The 20,782-nt window shown below is 33.2% G+C and overlaps 2 protein-coding genes across 2 annotated transcripts; both read left to right on the top strand.

The window, feature by feature from the left end:
* Positions 1–8,262: 8,262 nt before the first annotated feature.
* Positions 8,263–9,591, top strand: LOC100812021 (ethylene-responsive transcription factor ERF003). The gene is made up of 2 exons (XM_003542084.5): positions 8,263–8,531; positions 8,646–9,591. Exons 1-2 carry the CDS (start codon positions 8,308–8,310, stop codon positions 9,100–9,102), a joined length of 681 nt encoding a protein of 226 aa, XP_003542132.2. The 5' UTR covers positions 8,263–8,307; the 3' UTR covers positions 9,103–9,591.
* Positions 9,592–13,458: 3,867 nt separating this feature from the next.
* On the top strand, positions 13,459–18,143 carry LOC100796240 (plasma membrane ATPase 4). The gene is given in 9 exon segments (XM_041008576.1): positions 13,459–13,500; positions 13,604–13,723; positions 13,828–13,926; positions 14,578–15,705; positions 15,786–16,115; positions 16,147–16,695; positions 16,799–16,972; positions 17,065–17,247; positions 17,357–18,143. Coding segments are annotated over 9 exon segments (2,904 nt in total). The 3' UTR covers positions 17,636–18,143.
* Positions 18,144–20,782: the final 2,639 nt, after the last annotated feature.

Genomic DNA, 20,782 nt, shown 5'->3' with positions numbered 1-20,782 from the left:
TTCGATTATTAAGAGGATATCTAATTTAAGTGACTCATTTTAAATGTTTAAGTGTGCATTTAGATTAAAGTTTACAAATTTAATTGAGTTAAACTTCAGTTTATAAATTGAGTTTGTAAAACTAACTCAAGTATTACTTCTACAAAATTAAGTTTTTAATTAGGCAAAATTTTCATGTGGAAATGTACTTTAAGGGGTAATTAGACATGTTACCAAAATAATTTTATTTTCTAAAATGAGTTCACTCATTTTACTTTAATAACATAACTTAAGCAACTCATTTTTTTATTTTGTTTATTTGCAATTTATTTTATTTTATCATTATAAAATTAATTTTTTTATTCATAAATATTCATTCCTTATATAAGTAATAATGGTTAAATTTAAGCCACTCATCCTATTAGTTAAGTTCTAATGGAAAAAAAATAAGAAACAATTCCTTAATTTAATCAATCTACTTAAGCAATTTCATTGGAATTAATTTGATAATGAAATCTTTTGCATGTTTGCAAGTCTATTATGATTGGATTAGGAGTGCAGAAAAATTTAATCCAACTTTAAAGAAGTTCTACATTTTTGTTAATGTTAGAGCCTATTTTTTGAGAGTAAGTCATATCAAATGAGAATTCTACAAAAAAGCCTTTCAAAGTTGGTTATTTGACACTTTTTAATATGATTTTTAACCGTTTTTAAATTTGTCGTCGTGAAAAGTTAATATTTTTTACAATAATTTTTAAACCGTCTTAGAATTTAAGTTTCTAAATCATTTTTTAGAAATCATCTTAGAATATTTGACTTTTTGTTTAAATAATGTTAAAACATTATTTATTTAGAATGTATATTTTCTGAGAGGAGTTTTTGAAAATCATTTTAAAATATCTATTTTCTAAGAAGATTTTTAAGAAAACCAATGTTGTTTATTTTTTTAATTTTTATTTTGTTTTACAATTAATCCTTTTTAAGACGTTACAATTTTGTATTATTGGTCACTTCCCATGAATAAACTGGTTGACAACATCTTCATCTTTGTCAACATTTTCATGCTATAATTCTATCTATTTCATTCTAAAAATTCATAAGCAAGGCTAGACAAATTTCCAAATGATGAAGTGATAATAAAAACAAGTGATAATAAAATTTTATTCTAAAAACAAGTGTATTTTATGAGGAATTTTTAGATGCCACGTATCATTCCAATCGAGTACTACATGTAATTGAGAGCTATCTATCATTTTGAGTACAAATGTTCATGCCTCTGTATTATTGGCTAATAACAATTATAACTCTAGAAGGAAAATCTCTCTATATAATTATAAAATCATGTAACCTTAACCAAAGTAGCAAATTCAATCTTTCACTGCTAAAAAATTGTTTTTTTACAACGTACATTCTAAGACGGTTATTACAACTATCTTAAAATGTCAAGCGGTGATATTTTTGCAATTAGGGAGAATGAATTATTTTACGACGTACGTTCTAAGATAATTTTGCTTAACCGTCTTAGAATGTACAACGGTGACAATTCTGTGATTAGGGGAAATGTAAACGATGACGGTTTTATGTAAAGAATCGTCGTTGTTTCGTTCCCCCAAATTACAATCTCCTTTGAAATCCTTGGTTATTTTCACGCGTCCCTCACCTCGCTCAAAGACCGGACCCACTCGCCCTCATGCCCTACTTTGGCCTCCCTCACTGAGTTCATGTGCTCACCTCTGGTAGTTGCTCCGTTTATCTACTCACCGACTGTCGAACCTGTGTCTCTCATGTGTCGCCCCGGCGTCATGTGCAACCATCATCAACTAGGTAACTACCAGTTACGATCCATGTTATTTGATTGTTGTTGTTGTCTCTACCTAAAGCTGCTAAGTTGGGGATTTTGTTGGCAGTGTGTAATGAATGTCGTTTTACTTATCATTTGATTGTATTTCGAACTGCAAAAACTCATGATAAGTCCCTTAACCTGGGTACCATGTATGACCATTGGTAGCTTTGCCTCCTCACATAATTCATATGCTTAGATATTACAAGTTCATTGGCTGAACTTTATTTTCTAGGTGCATAACCAAAAATTTGGAGCAAATTAACTTTCAAAAATCTAGAGCTTAGATATTAGTGATGAAAATGTTTTAAAATAAAAAAAGTTGCTTGAATTTATGTGGCAATGAAAAAGAGCAAGAAAGGGAGGGAGTTTTTGAGAGAAAGGAGTTCAAAAAGAAAGGGCTCGTGAGCTGTGTTGAAGGCTCCATTAAAAAATCAAAACAAAACATTCTAATCTCAGTATCAACGATAATTTTACCTAAAAATGATATCGAAAACCTTTTTCGATAACAGTTTTTCAAAAATCATCTTAAAAAAGTTTACTTTTATTTTTAAAAATGTTATTGTATTTTTTTCTATGACAATTTTGGTATAACCAATGTAGGAATGACGTCGTTAAAATATTTTTTTTGTAGTGGTGTGGCCATACAAGTGTAAGTTGATTATTTGTGACTTGACCTACTCAACCAGACGGTCCAACAACTAGTTAATTTTATTCCATTTTTTTCATAAACTATTTTAACAATTTTCTTGTGCACTATACCAATATTTCTAAATTTAAGTATTTTTTAAAATATTATATAAGAAAAATATCATCATTATCAACATGGCTAAATTATGTGTTAAAACACTAATGTATAATTCCTTTTTTAATGATAAATGTTTTATTTTACTATATAAAAATAAATTAAAAAGATAAATCTTATCAAAAGAAATAAATAGAAAACTCCGTTTGCTTACTTTTTGTATTTTGATGATATACACGTACGTTCATTTGATGCTGCTATTTGTATCACACGTACAGATTCAAATAATGATGGGGACGTTATTTTGCTATATAGAGATCATTGGTGAATTTCTTTGGAGGTATACTGATACATTCATTTATGGCTGTTATTTGTATCACATGTACATGCACGGATTCAAATGATGCCGATGTTATTTTGCTATAGATCATTGATGAATTAGTTTTTTGTATAATTATTAACATATTGTAGCTAGGCCTGGGAGGCTTGGCTGTTCACATTTCGATCACTGCATGTGTTATCATCATCTTTCAACGATAAAGTGACATGTTAATATTTTTTGCCATATATATAGCATGTTTATCAAATTAATCCCAAGAATAGAAAAACAGATGAGGTTTAGTTGGTGGAGCGTGTTTTGCGTAATTTTGGCATGTTTATGTGATCATATTCCTACGCAAACTACGTACTACACCCCTTTGAAGCAGCGTTTGTACATGTTTGGCAAAAAAAAAAAAAACGAAAAACAAAAGGTAATTTAGCATTAATTAGTACCCTCTCAACCATTTAGATCTTTTAACAGCCAAGGGAATCGAACGAAAATGACTGACAAGGAACGAAAGTGTACATGTGCAACGCATGCATATATCTACATCCTAAAATCTTGCAATTAATTACTTTCATTTTGTGTTCCGTTTCGTCCCATGATTTTTAAGCTCAAATCACAAGGGAAATAAAGTGAAATCCACTACAGAAGAAAAGACTAATTCAAAACCTTAAGCTTCTACGGACCTTTCTAATGCATGCATGAACAGATGATCATCGAGCACTTCCATTTTTTTGGACAAGTTATCTTTGAGTAGATGTTAAGAAAGGAACATATATAATACATTTGCATGAAAAGTCTTTTCTCATTGAAAATCATTACTCCCTACTTATTTATAATTTCTATACATAATTATAAAAGCACGCGTAATCTTTGCTTTTTCGCTAGCTTGGTTGCTGAAATTTTGGCACTCAAAAACACTTTTTGGCTCTAGATTCTAGAAGTAGAAGTGAAGTATAAAATAATAAAATAATGATAAAAAGTTCAAAACTAGTTAGTTAAAATTGTTAATATATATATCCCAGGCTCCAGTTAACCAAGATTACCACAAGAAACATCAAAATAAATGCAAGATTATCGCATTTGTTTTTTTAATTTGATATTCCTATAAAGTTTTAGTATTTTGTTAATGAAACAGACAAATCTCAAAGTTGCGAGGGAAAATTAGTGTATTAAAAATTGATTAATGTGATTAATTGGGATGCCTGATAATTAATTCTATTCGAATAAATAAATCATTTATTCCTATATCATAATATAAACCTAAATACAGTATTTACTTTCAGATGAGAGAATTTTCAGCAGTTCTTTTTTCATTTGATTTTCAGCAGTTCTTATAAAAGTTATTTTCATTTAATTTCTCAAAAAATTAAGGTACACAAATTGTTTTTAGCTTATTAAAAAATTTAAGGTATTTTACCTTTTTTTCCTTATAAATATTATTTATTCAAAAGAACTTAAGTACATTATATACTTTTATTTTAATATATTCAATTTATCTCATTATTCTTTTCTTTTTTGCATCCAATTTACTGTTAATCAACTTTAACAGCATATGAAATGCATCAAAAGACAAAAGATTCTCATAAAAATAAATTAAACTTTTCACTCTGTCATAATTCTTGATTTCTCTCATCAGAGCTACCAGATATTCGGATAGAGATGCTTTCACGTGTAATTAGAACTCACCAAAAGGTGGGTATGAGTAGTGATTAATTTAACAAATGTTAACAAATAAAATAATGTTTTAATTTCTCCATATATATTAACTGTAGCACTAGCAAGCATTCTATTTAGGATGGCTTTTTGGTTGTATTGTGATCTGTAACAGATTTATAAAGAACGGCAGAAGATGATAATTTCAGGGGAAATTAAGCATAAATCCTGACAAAAATGGTTCAGTTAAAACTTGTGCTAATAATACATAACTTAAGTTCGGGAAGGTTATTCGATTCCATGCTCTTCCACCCGGGATACAAGTTTCTACGAACACTGTGTTCTTCTCAAAGAAAACAGATTACATTGGAGAAGCATATAAGAAGGTCTTCAGCAACTCACAAGAGGTTGCAAAGCAAATTAAATGTGTCTCTGAAATTGCAGAGGACTTGTGCAACAACAAGGTTTTTTTTTTTTTTTTTTATATATATATAGATAAGAATTGAATATGGTATTAAAAATTTATAACACATACATAATTTTTGTTTAACCAATTAAGTTAAACCAAATATTTTAAAAAAAGTTTGTAAGTACAATTTGGCCAGAGGCTTGTTGTGAACATGCCCACGATATAGATGGGAATGAACAATGTTTTTATGATGTTCTCGCTTATCGAATCGACAATTTAGGGCCAGCATGTTTTTAATTTTTTTAAAATACGATTTTTTTTTTATATTTTAGTTCTTATATTTTGTTTTACTTTTCAAACAAGTTTTAAAAATATCTCTAGTATTATTTAATAATAATGTAGCATGTATGTAAATATTTAATACTTTACATGAAAAACCATATATATCAAAATGCCGAGTAAAAAAAATTGAATTTATCAACAAGCGCAGCACACTTGGTAGATAATTATGTTTTGTAAGCTTGTTGACTGGGGATTTAATTTATTGGTTGTACTTAAGAAAAATATTTTGATCGAAAAAACAAAACTCACTTTATATCTCAAGAATTAATCTCATGATTTTGATGGTAAAGATATCTAAATTTCATCAAAAGAAAAAGAGAGAAAAAATGATAGAATTTTAATACCCACGCTTTTGGTATAAACAATGCATAATTACTTATTTATTATGCCAAATCAATTAAAAGAAGGAATCTCAACACATGCATTCTATCTGTTACAATGCTAAAAGTTATGCAAGTTATTACACCATTAAATAATTTTATTGCAAAACCTATCATTGTATATAATTAATGGAAGTTATGATCACATATAGAAAAACGATCAGATATAGAAAAAAGAAAAATAAAACCATACGTGAAAAATCTTATCAAAGTGAGTATAGAAAAATCATGGGACTCATGGAAGGAATCCCAACAACCATCTTCTAGTATACACAATGGGCAATTATAACTTATCTGTTTATGATGCTTGATCAATAAAGGAAGGAATTCCAACATATATACGCACCCAATCTATTTACGTTACACCACTAAAAAAATAATTTAGTTATTACATCATTTAACAACTTTTAATTGAATAATTTTATCTCTAAGTTAAACCCACCATATTATATATTAGATATTCTAGTCATATATATAATATTATGCAAAAAAATAATATATATTTATAAACAAACAGTTAGAACAATAAAATTACATTTTATATAAAGATATTGGCATTACAATAGTTATTATGATTTATAACTATACAATATAATCTCTCTCATATATAGATATAGAACTTGAAACAATACTACGCAAATAAATCTAACTTGCTGATCAGATACTTACTTAGAGTCTACCTTACGTTAAGGTTTAAGTCAATTGAGAAATATAAAGAATCCTTTGAAAACAACAAACATATTAAATTACTCTAAAATCTTTGATAGTGTGTTTAGATTTTTTTTAAGAACACATTTATATTTCTCAAGATAATTTTATTTGAGAAAGATAAAAATATTATGAGATAAAGTTCTCTCTTAACAAAATATTTAATGTAACTATAATTTAAAACTTTATGTTAAGATGATTTTAAAGTTGTTTGATGGAGGAGAAAATAAAGAATAAAAGATAATTTTTTATTTATTTATAAAATGTGAAAAGAAAGAAAAATTTGAATAAATTAAATGACATAAATACTTTATGTTAAAAATATAAGAGGATATTTTTGTCATTTGCACAGAAAGCTACTCACCAGTCCTTTCCACTACCTTTCGTCCAAATTTGGACAGAACTTAAAATCACCTGGGACCATGATACAGGCTCCCTTCCTTCCACTATCTGTGATTACCAAATGAAGGAACGTTTACATATATTGGCCTTTTCCGTCCTTCTACATTTTTCTCTATGTGAATCAACCGATACAAACAGACCGTAAAAGACACTACAAAAATCATATATTAAAGATTTGAACTTTCACATTAAATTAATTCCCATTAATATAACTTTCATCTGACAAAAATCAAATTGTCGATACAAATCTATGCTAAGAATATGATACATCATTAATAGATAATATTTTTTCTATAGAAAATTTATGTATTCTATAAGTACATCAAATATTCCACTCTAACAATTTAATTTTCATTTGGCGTAAAAGAGATAATCTTAACACTTAATTTTTGTTTGTAGTGAATGACTTTTTATTTTTATTGTGATGCATACCCATTACGCTAGCACTTGTGGACGAGATGTAGATCAAGTTTCACACAAGAAGAATTTTAAGGAGTTGGTAAGCCTCAAATTTTAATTGCCAAGATGAAGATGGAAGTAGCTTGGCAATGGCATGCGAAAGCGACCTAAGCCTCGAGAGAACAAGAAGGGAAACAAGATGGATGCCACATTCATATATTTTGTCAAAATCAATATTGTTTTTGCTAATAACTTGGATATATATTTGGTAATGAAAGTGAGGTCAAATATAGCAGCTACTACCTTACAAGGCCGCAACACTCGCGCGAGCAGAGGATGGGCTTGAGAATTTCATCAAACATTGCTACAGTCTTTGATCAGCTTGCATTGTGGTATATGTATGGGTTGAGAAAGTTGTGATGTGAGCCACGTACCCATGTCAATAATATACCAACATCCTCACTTCCTTTTTTACACATGCTGGCCATCGCAAGGTTATTATTAGCAAAGAAATACACTCACGCACCACTTGTGAAGGTTATTATTAAAGTACCTACCTAGCTATATATACTTCATTATTTAGGCATCATCATTGTCTGTCTTATTCATACCTAATTACTACTACTACTACTACATATTGAATTTTAATTTATTTGGAGCATAACTCTCAAGTGTACGCAAACAGATGACATGGATTAAGTGACACTGAAATCAAGTCAAAGCAGAGAAGAAAGTCCAGTTAATTAGTACTCTTATTTTCTAAATATATCGTACCAAATAGTGGAGAATGATAAGATTATTTGTGAAAGAATGTCTTGATAACAATTTACTCATGCATTGCACGGAACAGCAGGGGAGAAGTACTTTTTTCGACTAGTCTTAAATTATTTAATTTTTCTCCCCAACCATTATTTTCTGAACACCCTCTTACCTGTCTGCCTTTAAGTAGTCAGTAAAACCTTGGGTGAGTGATAAGAACTAGAAGTGAGCTAGTCACTTGATAGAAACGACGGCTAATTTATGTATTAATGAATGGAAGGATTTGTAATAAAAATAGGTAAAGATTAATCGGATCCTATAAAATTACCCAGCTTGGATAAAGAGGGAATTCTGTGGGGCCATATGATTTGTAGATTCATAGAGGAGAAAGCCGCAAAAGACGATTATATAAATCAGTGTTACAAGCCTCTCCGTGACCACTTCACTTTCTCAGATTCTCAAAGACGCTTCACGAACAAGTTTGAAGCAATCTCCATCCATATCATGGCTAGACCCCAACAACGCTATCGAGGTGTCCGCCAGAGGCACTGGGGCTCTTGGGTTTCTGAAATTCGCCACCCTCTTTTGTAATACTCTCTCTCTCTTGTTCTTTTTAATTAATTTCACTTATAATAAGCTCCCTTGGTTATTTTAATGTTGCATACTAATTAACATTGTTGTTGTTTTGTTTGTGTTCACAGGAAGACTAGAATATGGCTGGGAACGTTTGAAACCGCAGAGGATGCAGCTAGAGCGTACGATGAAGCGGCAAGGTTGATGTGTGGGCCAAAAGCACGCACCAATTTCCCTTACAATCCCAATGAGCCACTTTCATCTTCATCGAAGCTCCTCTCTGCTACTCTGACTGCGAAGCTACACAAGTGTCACATGGCCTCTCTTTCCCTTCAAATGAGCAAGCAGAAACAATCTCAGACAGAGCCTCATCAAGGATCATCCAGCGACTCAGGCAATGCCATTGCGGGAACAAGTTCAGACAACACCGGCTTTAGATGGCCAGAAGAGGAAGCACAAGTTGAAGTGCCACCAGCACAACAGCAACAATTTCAGCCAGTTCTTCAAGATGATCACATTGAACAGATGATACAGGAGCTGCTTGATTATGGCTCAATGGAGCTTAGTTTTGTTGACTCAGCCTAAGCTCTATATTATAAATTAACAATGCAGACCCCTTTTCAGGGAGAGGGATTCTACTATTTACTAATGCGCCATGTAATAAAATATAGCGAGCTTTAGACCTTAGTACCATAGGATAGGAGAGTTTCACCATGAGTTTCAATTAATGGTCAAGCATGTGGAACCAGAATGTAATCAATCATACAAAAAACAACGCATGCATATATGGTGTGGACTATATTATAGTAGATACCATTAGTAACATCAAAAGACTACAAATTTCCAACTTCTATTTTTGTTTATATCTGAATCTGAGCAATACTCATAGGTACCCAAAATTCTTCAAAAGTCCATTATAGATGTGGGACCCATGTCTGTCTTAGACGTTATATTTATGTCTTTATTATAAACTATATGGATTATGTGGCAAAGAAAGACATCATGAAAAATGGGGCTAATCATCTTATTAGTAGTCAAATTCATCTTTGTTAACAAAACTAAAACCATTGAATTATGAAGGTAAAGACGAATCATTCACAAAGGGTTAACGCATTGTTGTAAGAAAGCCACCATCTTGGCAGTAGCAGGCGCTGGAGTCGATAGTAACAATCACCTCGAACCATGATTAGAAGAGAAGAGAGTGATGGAAACAGAGCAAGCAACATTTTTTTTCCCCATCAAACTCTGTCCAAACATAAAGTCAATCCTTTGGTGTATATCGAAGAAATGTCTACAAATACTGCCAAATATGAATGACAAAAGATGCCAATTTGAAGTGACCAAGATGGGCATTACTTCTTTAACAATAAACATTCTTATTGTTTTCCCATTTGCTTTTTCTAGTTGATAGCATACCGGACGACCTTTTTCTATTCTCTTTTGAAGTATCCTTCCATACCCGATCCTTTGTTTTCTGCAAAAGCACAACTTTTGACCCACATACTCGTCTTTTTTACTAATCGCAAGACATATCCATTCACAATCCACATACACAATTCCTTTTAATTTTTTTCCGGATTTCATGAAGCCCCTTGTTATATTCTCTTTTTCATTTTTCTGATATAAAAATGGAGAAATTACATTCGCTCCTCCTAAAGGGTCTTAAAGGAAGTAAATGGGTTTAACTTAGTTGATTGAGAAGTGTAGGTGAATTATTATAAAATGTTTTGAGTTTGATTCCCATGAAAAAAAAAGTGTTATTAAAAAAACACTTGACTCTCTTATATATTTTATAATGTAGTAAACATTGTATTATTTTATCTAAAAGAATGCTAGTGACAGTGTTAGAGATAATTCGGATAAAATTCCTTTTTTATTTAAAAATAAATGATTATTTTGATTTTAAATGTGTAACTCGATAATAATTTAGTAAGTGAACAAATAATTGATCCTTAAACTTTAAGGTCTAATGTTAAATTAGTTCTAAAAATATATAACTTAATTTTTAATTGAATATTCAACATTATAACTTAATTAATAACATAATGATTCGATAAGTTTAATCACACTTTTACACATTTAGGAATTAAATAAAAAAAATTGTTCTATCAAACACTAGGATACCCAAATAATTGTTTATCCTTCGGTTAATAAAGTGTCACACCTCTTTCTTTAATGTTTCTCTAAGTGCTTTCCAAAAACTAAAGTTGTTAGTGCAATTTAAAAAGACATCAAGTGAAGTAAGTACAACTAATGCTATTAAAATTTTATTTCAAATATATTATAATTTTTTTGCAATATTTATGTGTCCACAATTCACAAAAACTATAAAATAAATTCTCTTTTTTTTTTACGCACATATCTTACAAACAAGATAATCTTATTCGAAATACAATTCAGCATTAAATATAATTTATGATTTCATAAGGTCTAATTTCTTTAGCTAAAGTGACTAGATCCAAAAAAAATAAAGAAAATACACGCCTTTAACAACGTGAAGTTGTGGATTGAGCTTTTCAAAATATTGCAGTCACTTCAATTGCAAAAAAAGTAACTAGTTAACTAAGTAAAAAAAATGAGGTTATAAAACTACAATCTCTCAATCTGCTCTATCGTCTCATCAAATCTCAAAATAAGGATTGATTCATATGGTTTACTCTCTTTCTTACCATTATTTTCATGTAAAATATTAAAATTTCAATGTATTGCGAGAACATTTCTCTTGTTGATACAATAGCCCAGAGTTAAAAGTCCACATGATGCAAACGAATCAATACAGAATGTCTTTCACATTTTCTTTTATCACTTAATTTTTTTTCAGAAGAAAAAAACAAATTGGTAGCCTTATCTGTCACTTTTGTGATGCAATTAATTCTTCATCCGGCAACTTTAAGCATGTGCATGGAGACTGTCTTCCATGCTTACAATCAAGACAATGTTTGTTTCCAACAACGCGGACCAGTATGTCCCTTGAAATTGCAATCATGCCAAAGTCATAATATGATTGTTCTGATTGCAGAGGAATAGTACAGACACCAGAGAAAATAGTGTCAAACACTGAAGGTAGTGATTATACATTGAGATAAAATGTAATGCACATTTTCTAGCCATATGAGATCATCTTATACCTTCTTTTTTTTTTAAGTACAAATGCATAATTTGCCAGATTTATCAAGTACGAAATTACAACATGAAGCTACAAAACCAAAACAACCAGGGAGGGGGTAAAACAGTAAAAATATTGAGCTCTAGCACTTTGGAAACCCATACTAAGTTTGTCAATGTAATTATGTAAACAAAAATGGGTTTACTGTTTTTTGCGTCTGTTAGTGGGCTCTTTTTGCATGCTCACGGGGTGAAAAGAATGGCTGTTATAATCTTAAAATGTTCTGCTTCATCATTTTTTACTACCATGTTGATCTAACTTTCGTAAATTTAAATCTTTGTAAAGGTGGGTGGTACAAAAAACACCACTATTATAACCTCATGCCTAATGATTATTCATCTATCTGGTAATTGATTTTGTCTCCCACAACCGTTTAAAGCACAAATTTGATAATCTTAAGGACATGACTATGAAAAATATATTTTCGGTGTAGCTGAATCATAATCTCTTTCTTTGATGGGATGTTTCGCCTTAACCAGCCCCTCCCTCATCTCTTCCCCAAAATAAAAGGAGGATACCATAAATCAAGGTCATATCATATCTCGGTCTAAGCTAGTTAAGATGCTAAGCAATAGGCCCTCAATCAATTTGGCCTGAATTATATAAGAGGGGGGAGCTCTACTTGGAACAACATAACTGATAGTGACAAATGGAAAAATTGGGACAAATTTGAAACTATGCTAGTTAAAACTGCGAGAGTCAAATTAATGATGAGTACACCTGGAATCAAATGTTTTAGTCATTTGGAATTAATTAAGATCCGCAAAAAAAAAATAAAAAAAAATAAACCATGTGAGTCGTGCAAAAAATTACCTAAAGACAAGCTTATTTCTATGTGAACAAACTACCCTACGTACAGATCTAGCTCTACTCCAATTTTTGGTTCAATGGAACCGAACTTGTTGAGCTCATTATGGATACATTTATGTCACCCCTTTTGTTTTTACTTGTAAACTAGATTTGAACACCATTTTAATATTGTCCAAGAAAGGAAAGCCCCAAATTCAAACTAGCTATTAGTGCAATATGTTTTCTGAAAAACATGGTGTTAAAATAAAAACTTAATTTTACTTGGGCCAGAAAGTGAGTCCAAGGGGTTTGGGCCAAGTTTCTATATATTATTGGATTGGGCCTAGCTAGGTCCATGAATGCGATATGATTTGACCACGTAATGCACGTTCTGTATGTGAATTGTAGATTAGAAAACTCCACTGGTATAATAGTAGGACTAAGAATAGACAAGATAAGAAAATTCATACCCGTCTAAATTTATTTCGACTTTGATGAATAATATCTTAATTGATCGAATATGAGTTCGGATTAAGGAGTCAATATCCATTTTCAGTCTGTCCTATTGTCATGTCTAACGATGAATTAGATGAAAGGTAATGAAATGAATTGCCACGTGCGAGAGCCCATCGAAGCGCATGACTGGGAACAGCACGAGTCCCGCTGCTTGGCTATTTTGGAACACCACGTGTTACAAAATAAAAAATAAAAAATAAAAGAAAGAAGAGAAAGAGAAGAGACCGAGTTTGTTAGTGAACGAGTGGGGATGAGTGATTTTAGTACAGAGAGAATTGTAAGGAGAAACTCTCACTCACACACCAGAGAGAATAATGAATCATCATCCGTCCTCTCTTCCTCCTTTCCTTATTATATATACACGTACTTTGACACTTTTTTTCTTGAACTAACTAACTTACTTCTTTCTCTCTCTCTCTTTATTTCTTTGAATCGAAACTAGTAATCATAATAACAGTTAGAGATCCAACATGGGAAGTCTCGAAAACATCAAGAACGAGACAGTTGATCTCGTTAGTTTTCTCGTTTCTAACTTGTTAATTTGTGTTGTCTTATCATCAGATTTATGTTATTACATGCAATGCAATTTGATTAATTAATTAATTTGCGTTGCAGGAGCGGATACCTGTTGATGAAGTGTTCCGAGAACTGAACTGTTCGAAGGAAGGTCTCTCAAATGAGGAAGGCCAAAAGAGGTTGCAAGTTTTTGGACCCAACAAGTTGGAAGAAAAGAAGGCAATGCAATATCAACAATTCATTCATTCCTATTCCTATTCCTGTTCCTACTATAATTACATGTATCTAACAAGCATGCATTATTGTATGTTTGAATTAATCAGGAAAGCAAGTTGCTGAAATTCTTGGGTTTTATGTGGAACCCTCTCTCATGGGTGATGGAAGCCGCCGCCATCATGGCAATTGTATTGGCAAACGGAGGGGTAAGTAGATGGTATTAATTAATTTGTGACATTTCATTTGCTGGTGGCATTGGACATGTGTAAGGATCATTAGCAATGCATAAAGTTGTTTGTAATTTTTAAAACTATTTAGACACTTATTTGTAATTTCAAATATGTCAATAACCTATTAGTAATATATGAAAGATTATCCTCTCGGTCCTCGGATCACATTATCATTTTCATTTACATTTCGTCTCTCTCCTCTCATAAAAATTGTGGTGTATGTAATGCATGCTAATGGATTTTATAATTTTATTTTGGTTTCTTTTATGTTTCTCCAGTACTTAATAAGGGATGCAAGGGATAAATTAATCGAGACAAATTTATCTTTATTTCAGCTCATTTTAAATTTTTGATCGAGTTACTATTTTATCTAAATGCTACACGTGTCAAATTATTTTATATTTAAATTCCTATTATTATTTTTATATTAAATTTATGCTTTATTTGATTTTTTTGACCGGTACTCTATTAAAAACTTCAAGATAACGTTTTATTATTATTTAATTACATTCTTATAAAAAAAAGAGAAAATAATAATATACAAAAATATTAAAACAATAAATATAATTTGTGTTATAATCTTGATGGAACGTGTGAGTCTAAAATTATTGATAATATAATATGCAGGGTGAGCCACCGGACTGGCAGGACTTTGTGGGAATCATGGTGTTGCTAGTAGTGAACTCAACGATCAGTTTTATAGAAGAAAACAACGCGGGGAATGCTGCTGCAGCGTTGATGGCAGGGCTTGCTCCGAAAACGAAGGTTTTGAGAGATGGAAGGTGGTCAGAGGAGGAGGCTTCAATACTGGTACCGGGAGACATAATCAGCATCAAATTAGGAGACATAATCCCAGCTGATGCTCGTCTCTTGGAAGGAGATCCCCTCAAGATCGATCAATCCGCACTCACCGGCGAGTCCTTGCCTACAACCAAGCACCCTGGCGATGAAATCTTCTCCGGCTCCACCGTCAAGCAAGGAGAGATTGAGGCCGTCGTCATCGCCACTGGGGTCCACACCTTCTTCGGCAAGGCTGCTCATTTGGTCGACAGCTGCAACCAAGTTGGCCATTTCCAGAAGGTCTTGACAGCCATTGGTAACTTCTGCATTTGCTCCATTGCTGTTGGCATGATCATTGAGATTGTTGTCATGTATCCAATTCAGCACCGCAAGTATAGGAGTGGAATTAACAATCTCCTGGTTCTCCTCATCGGAGGGATTCCCATTGCCATGCCAACAGTGTTGTCGGTCACAATGGCCATCGGTTCCCACAGGCTGTCGGAGCAAGGTGCTATCACCAAGAGGATGACGGCCATTGAGGAGATGGCTGGAATGGATGTTTTGTGCAGTGACAAGACTGGCACTCTCACACTCAACAAGCTTACGGTAGACAAGAATTTGATTGAGGTTTTCGCAAGAGATGCCGACAAGGATACAGTGATGTTGCTTGGAGCTAGGGCCTCCAGGGTCGAGAACCAAGATGCCATTGATGCTTGCATTGTTGGGATGTTGGGCGATCCAAAGGAGGCCAGAGATGGGATCAAAGAGGTGCATTTCCTACCCTTTAATCCAGTGGACAAGCGCACCGCCATAACATACATAGACACTGAGGGTAACTGGCACCGAGTAAGCAAAGGTGCACCTGAGCAGATTATCGAGCTTTGCAAGCTTCGGGAAGATGTCAAGAAGAAGGCTCTTTCCATCATTGATAAGTTTGCTGATCGCGGTCTTCGTTCCCTTGCTGTTGCCAAACAAGTGAGAACTGCATATCATTGCATGTGAAGTGCGTGCACGGTTAATTATTTACTAATTGTTTTTCTTGAATTGATTAACAGGAAGTGCCAGAAAAAAGTAAGGAGAGTGCAGGAGGACCGTGGACGTTTGTTGGTTTGCTGCCACTTTTTGACCCACCAAGGCATGACAGTGCTGAGACCATAAGGCGTGCTCTCAATCTGGGAGTGAACGTTAAGATGATCACTGGTGATCAACTTGCTATTGGTAAAGAAACTGGTCGCAGGCTTGGCATGGGAAGCAACATGTACCCTTCTTCCTCTCTCCTTGGTGAGCACAAGGATGAGTCCATTGCTGGCCTTCCAGTCGATGAGCTTATTGAGAAGGCTGATGGCTTTGCCGGTGTCTTCCCTGGTAAATTAATTAATAATCGCGTCACATGCTTAATTATATTAATTAATTGAGCCTAATCATCATTAATTTCAAATGATGTATCTAGAGCACAAGTATGAGATTGTGAAGAGACTTCAAGATAGGAAGCACATATGTGGGATGACAGGAGACGGTGTGAACGATGCTCCTGCGCTGAAAAGGGCTGACATTGGAATTGCTGTGGCGGATGCAACCGATGCAGCTCGAGGTGCTTCTGACATTGTCCTGACGGAGCCTGGCTTGAGTGTGATTGTGAGTGCAGTGTTGACAAGCAGAGCCATCTTCCAGAGAATGAAGAACTATACCATATATGCTGTCTCTATAACAATCCGAATAGTGTTGGGCTTTATGCTGCTTGCTCTCATCTGGAAGTTTGACTTCTCACCTTTTATGGTTTTGATCATTGCCATACTCAATGATGGCACCATCATGACCATTTCCAAGGATAGGGTCAAGCCATCTCCTGTGCCAGATTCATGGAAGCTCAGAGAGATTTTTGTTACTGGAATTGTGCTTGGTACCTACCTCGCTGTCATGACTGTTGTCTTCTTCTGGGCTGCTCATGCATCTGATTTTTTCTCGGTGAGATTATTATTTTCTTTGATATTTGTTGCAAACTATTATTATATATATATATATATATATATATATATACATGAAAATTAAACCAATGGCATGCATGCAGGATAAATTTGGCGTGAGATCCATCAGGGAGAACTACAGTGAGCTCACAGCAGCTGTTTACCTTCAAGTGAGTATTGTAAGTCAGGCTCTTATCTTTGTTACTCGGTCAAGGAGCTGGTCTTATGTTGAACGTCCTGGCATGTTTCTTCTTGTTGCCTTTTTCATAGCACAACTGGTACGTGTATGACTTGTAATCATTTCATTCATTTTCTGATTGATATTCTTACTGGTAGTCTTGCTGAGTGCTGATATATATTTCTTAATTAGATTGCCACGGTGATAGCTGTGTATGCAAACTGGGAATTTGCAAAGATGAAAGGGATTGGATGGGGTTGGGCTGGTGTCATTTGGCTCTACAGCATTATTTTCTACATACCCATGGATATACTCAAGTTCATCATCCGATATGCATTGACTGGGAAGGCATGGAATAATATAACTGAGAATAGGGTAATTAGCATCTCAATCTAAACCTCAATGTTTTCATGTGAATATATAGGTGTGTGTGTGTGTGACTCCCTTTGACTCTGACGACCTTGTGTGATGCGTCATCGATCAGGTTGCTTTCACCACAAAGAAGGATTATGGAAAGGGAGAGAGAGAAGCACAATGGGCTGCAGCACAACGCACATTGCATGGCCTGAATCCACCTGAAACGGAGGAAATGTTGAATGAAAAGAACAACTACAGGGAATTGTCTGAACTTGCAGAACAAGCCAAGAAGCGTGCTGAAGTTGCAAGGCTAAGGGAGCTTCACACACTTAAAGGCCATGTTGAGTCTGTCGTCAAACTCAAGGGACTTGACATTGAGACAATGCAGCAACACTACACCGTTTGAGTGCTTGCTGCTACTGGAACATAGGTTTAGAAGACAAAATAAAAGGAGAGAAATAGACATTTTTATTACATTGCCCTTCATGACGTCTCAAATCTCATTTGGATTTTGAAGAATGCCAGGGGCTCTAGAATAATATCCAACACTTCGAGATTGTGCAACACAGTCCATGGTTGGGGAGGTTTTTTTTTTTTTTTCTTTTTGCCGATGTTATCATCAATTTGTCTTATCTTTTTGTTCTAGAATAATCAATCAATGAAGATTTCCTTTCTTCACTTTTTGCCTTACTATATCACTATATTGTTTCCTCAACGGAAAGGAGCAACGTCTAGATCTTGTTCTAACCAATTCGTCTCGCCCTATAATGCATGACAACTTTAAATTCTCCACTCAACTTCGCGATCGACAAAAGTGGAATTTTGATTAAAAGTATCATAGAATTCGGTAAACAAGTTATTAACAAATTATTTGAAATTCATCAAAACTTATCTTAACATATAAAACATTTATTTATTGTTATTATCAAATTTATTAACAATTATTTATTTATTCTATATGTTCTAAAATTTATTAACAAGATATTAAAAATTATATTTTAAATTTACACCAAGTAAATTATATTAATTTAATAACTTTTGAGTACCAAAACATTTATGTTTTATAAACGAATCCTAATTCTTAATTATTTTAATTAAATGCAAATAAATACAAATAATAAAAGTTGTGACTAATATGTTATTAGATCATGATTTTTGTGTTTAACATTTAAGTAATCTATTTAAAACTTTCATTTAATACTTTATATCTAAGATTTTTTTATAAAAAAACATTCTCTTTTAAGATTAGTCAAAATCCTATGAAAAATTAATAAAATTGGTTATCTGAAAAATATTGATCGTCATCATGGAAAAAAGAAAGCAGCAGACCACGCAGCTGAGGGAGCATTATTGTATCTAAAAGTATACAAGATATATGATGAAAAACCAATAAATAAAAAAGTAGATTATTGGATATCATCAGCAGCCAAGATTTCCACAGCCACCAAATCTATTTCATTCTTCAGTGATACTCTCTAGACTCGGTTGCCAATGCTCAGAAGACCATACATTCTTAGGAGAGCTTCTTAACCCATTTCCTGTAAAATCTTTTGTCCTCTTCCTGGTTAATGTATTGCCATCACAAAGGTGAGCACTGCTTGATGGTGTTCTTGTTTCTTTTGCCACATCACTAGCATTTGCTTTAGTCCTGCCTCCATTAAACAGACTCACGAAACAACTATCATGTGATAAACCACCACTCTTATCATTAATATTTAGACTCAAATTTCTTACATCTGCTCTGATTTCAGATTTCTTGATCTTATTTTTGGAGTATTGCTTGTAGATATTGGATTGCTTTGCACTGCTTTTATTCCTGAAGACACAACAAGTGGAGAGCACACCATCATTTTCCTCTTTGCTGGATTTTGTGTTTCTAATTTCATCAACTGAAGAACTGATTGTAATTTCATGAGCAGGAGAAGAAGGAGAAGGAGAGCTTCTTGGAGAAAGCCTTTGAAGCTTTCTTATTGTGCTATTTGGAATTACATAGTACTTTTGTCCAAGCATGAGCACTGTCTCTGGTTCAGCAACTGCCCATGGTTGCTGGAACACATATGGATATGCAACACGGCATCTTGGATAGCGGCACATTATCTCTGCTGCAGTCACTGGTCTGTCATGGAGTTCAACATGGCCACCAGCATGGACAATCTGGAGAAGCTGGGTTTTTGAATTATTAGCACAAATCCATCTTGATAATGTCATGGTTTTCCCTGTGTCTTGTCTTGGGAGTGCAGGGGGAGGTAGAAAATAGAAATGAGAGCAAGCTGTTCTAAACTCATTTGGAAGAGTATATAAGTAGTTCATCAAGGTCAAGTGGAAAACATGCGGTCTTAACTGTTACTGATCTCATTCATTGGTAGTATCGTAACAATTGTTTCCTATCGAGGCATAGTAGAATTTGTATTATTCTCTTGTTTTCTTTTACTAGAATGCATTTCAGTTATGCCCTACTAAGCTGACATTTTATAACGCATTATTTTTTCACCATGGAACTATACAAGATGCCCCATTAGCACACGCTTTTGACTTGCTGGAACCTCTACATATCTCTCATCTCGGTGTGCATAATAAAATGATCAAATGGGTCAATTTAGATAAGCTTTATCACAGTATTTATCAGAGAATAAAATGAAGTAAATCAAATAAAACTTATTTCAAAAGTTAAAATTAATTTACTAGATTCAGTTTTTGAAAAATTTAGCTGAAAGAACTTGTTAGGAAGTTTATCTAAATAAGGTCAATATAATTAGAAGCTAACATAAGTTATACGATCACAGAATCATGATGATGTTTTGTTCGTTAAGATTTATGTAGTTGTTGGAGTTTTTGTTGGGAACAAGAAACATCTCGTGTACTATACTAGAAATTTAGATGCATTGGCGAAAATTATCTGTCTATGATGGCAGTGACTACGTTTTTCCTTCGTGATTAATTCAGATAATCTCTTTCAAATGAACATTATTGCCAAAACGGACGGTATCACAAATATCCTAATCAGATCCATTTAGAAGTTATAAAGCATATGCTAAAGCTGAGTAAGCAATTGTTTATTCGGAAAGTGGATAAACTCCATGAAATTGATGATTACGAAGGAACATCAGATTCTTACAAAGATGGTTAGAGGAATTTTACATTCTCCGCGCGTTCATATCTGTGGAATCCAAACAAATGATTAAGCATGCAGGTTAATTTATAGTACTCAGAACTCTGAATCGTTAATATCGAGAACGCAATCTTGGATTATATTTTCTGTGTTTTCTATCTCGTTCTTGTTGTTTTCCATGAGTTGACTTGAAAACAAAATTTGCGTGTGCCCTGTTCTTATTAGATTGCTTCTTGTTAGCCAAAATGCCAAATTGGAAGAACGTGTATCCATCCGAATAAAAAAGATTCGGGACTTTATACATTTGTAAGTTTGATCCTCGGAAGGATTCTCACCTTCATGTCTTTTTCTCAATTATCAAGTGAGACAACAACGTGAAATGTATTTTTTTTTTTTTTTAGGAAAATGTTAATTGTAACTCCTCATCATACCCAAAAAATATGG

This window comes from Glycine max, chromosome 13 (assembly GCF_000004515.6).
Source record: "Glycine max cultivar Williams 82 chromosome 13, Glycine_max_v4.0, whole genome shotgun sequence".
In the NCBI taxonomy this organism is placed as follows: domain Eukaryota; kingdom Viridiplantae; phylum Streptophyta; class Magnoliopsida; order Fabales; family Fabaceae; genus Glycine; species Glycine max.
Note: the sequence above shows the minus strand (reverse complement) of the source record. Positions and strands in the feature narration are given on the sequence as shown.

Bases quoted from the DNA above. Each gene is read 5' to 3' on its own strand.
- LOC100812021 (XM_003542084.5), top strand. From the start codon at position 8,308: ATGATTTGTAGATTCATAGAGGAGAAAGCCGCAAAAGACGATTATATA. The intron at 8,532-8,645 runs GTAATACTCTCT...TTGTGTTCACAG, and splicing joins GAAATTCGCCACCCTCTTTT to GAAGACTAGAATATGGCTGG.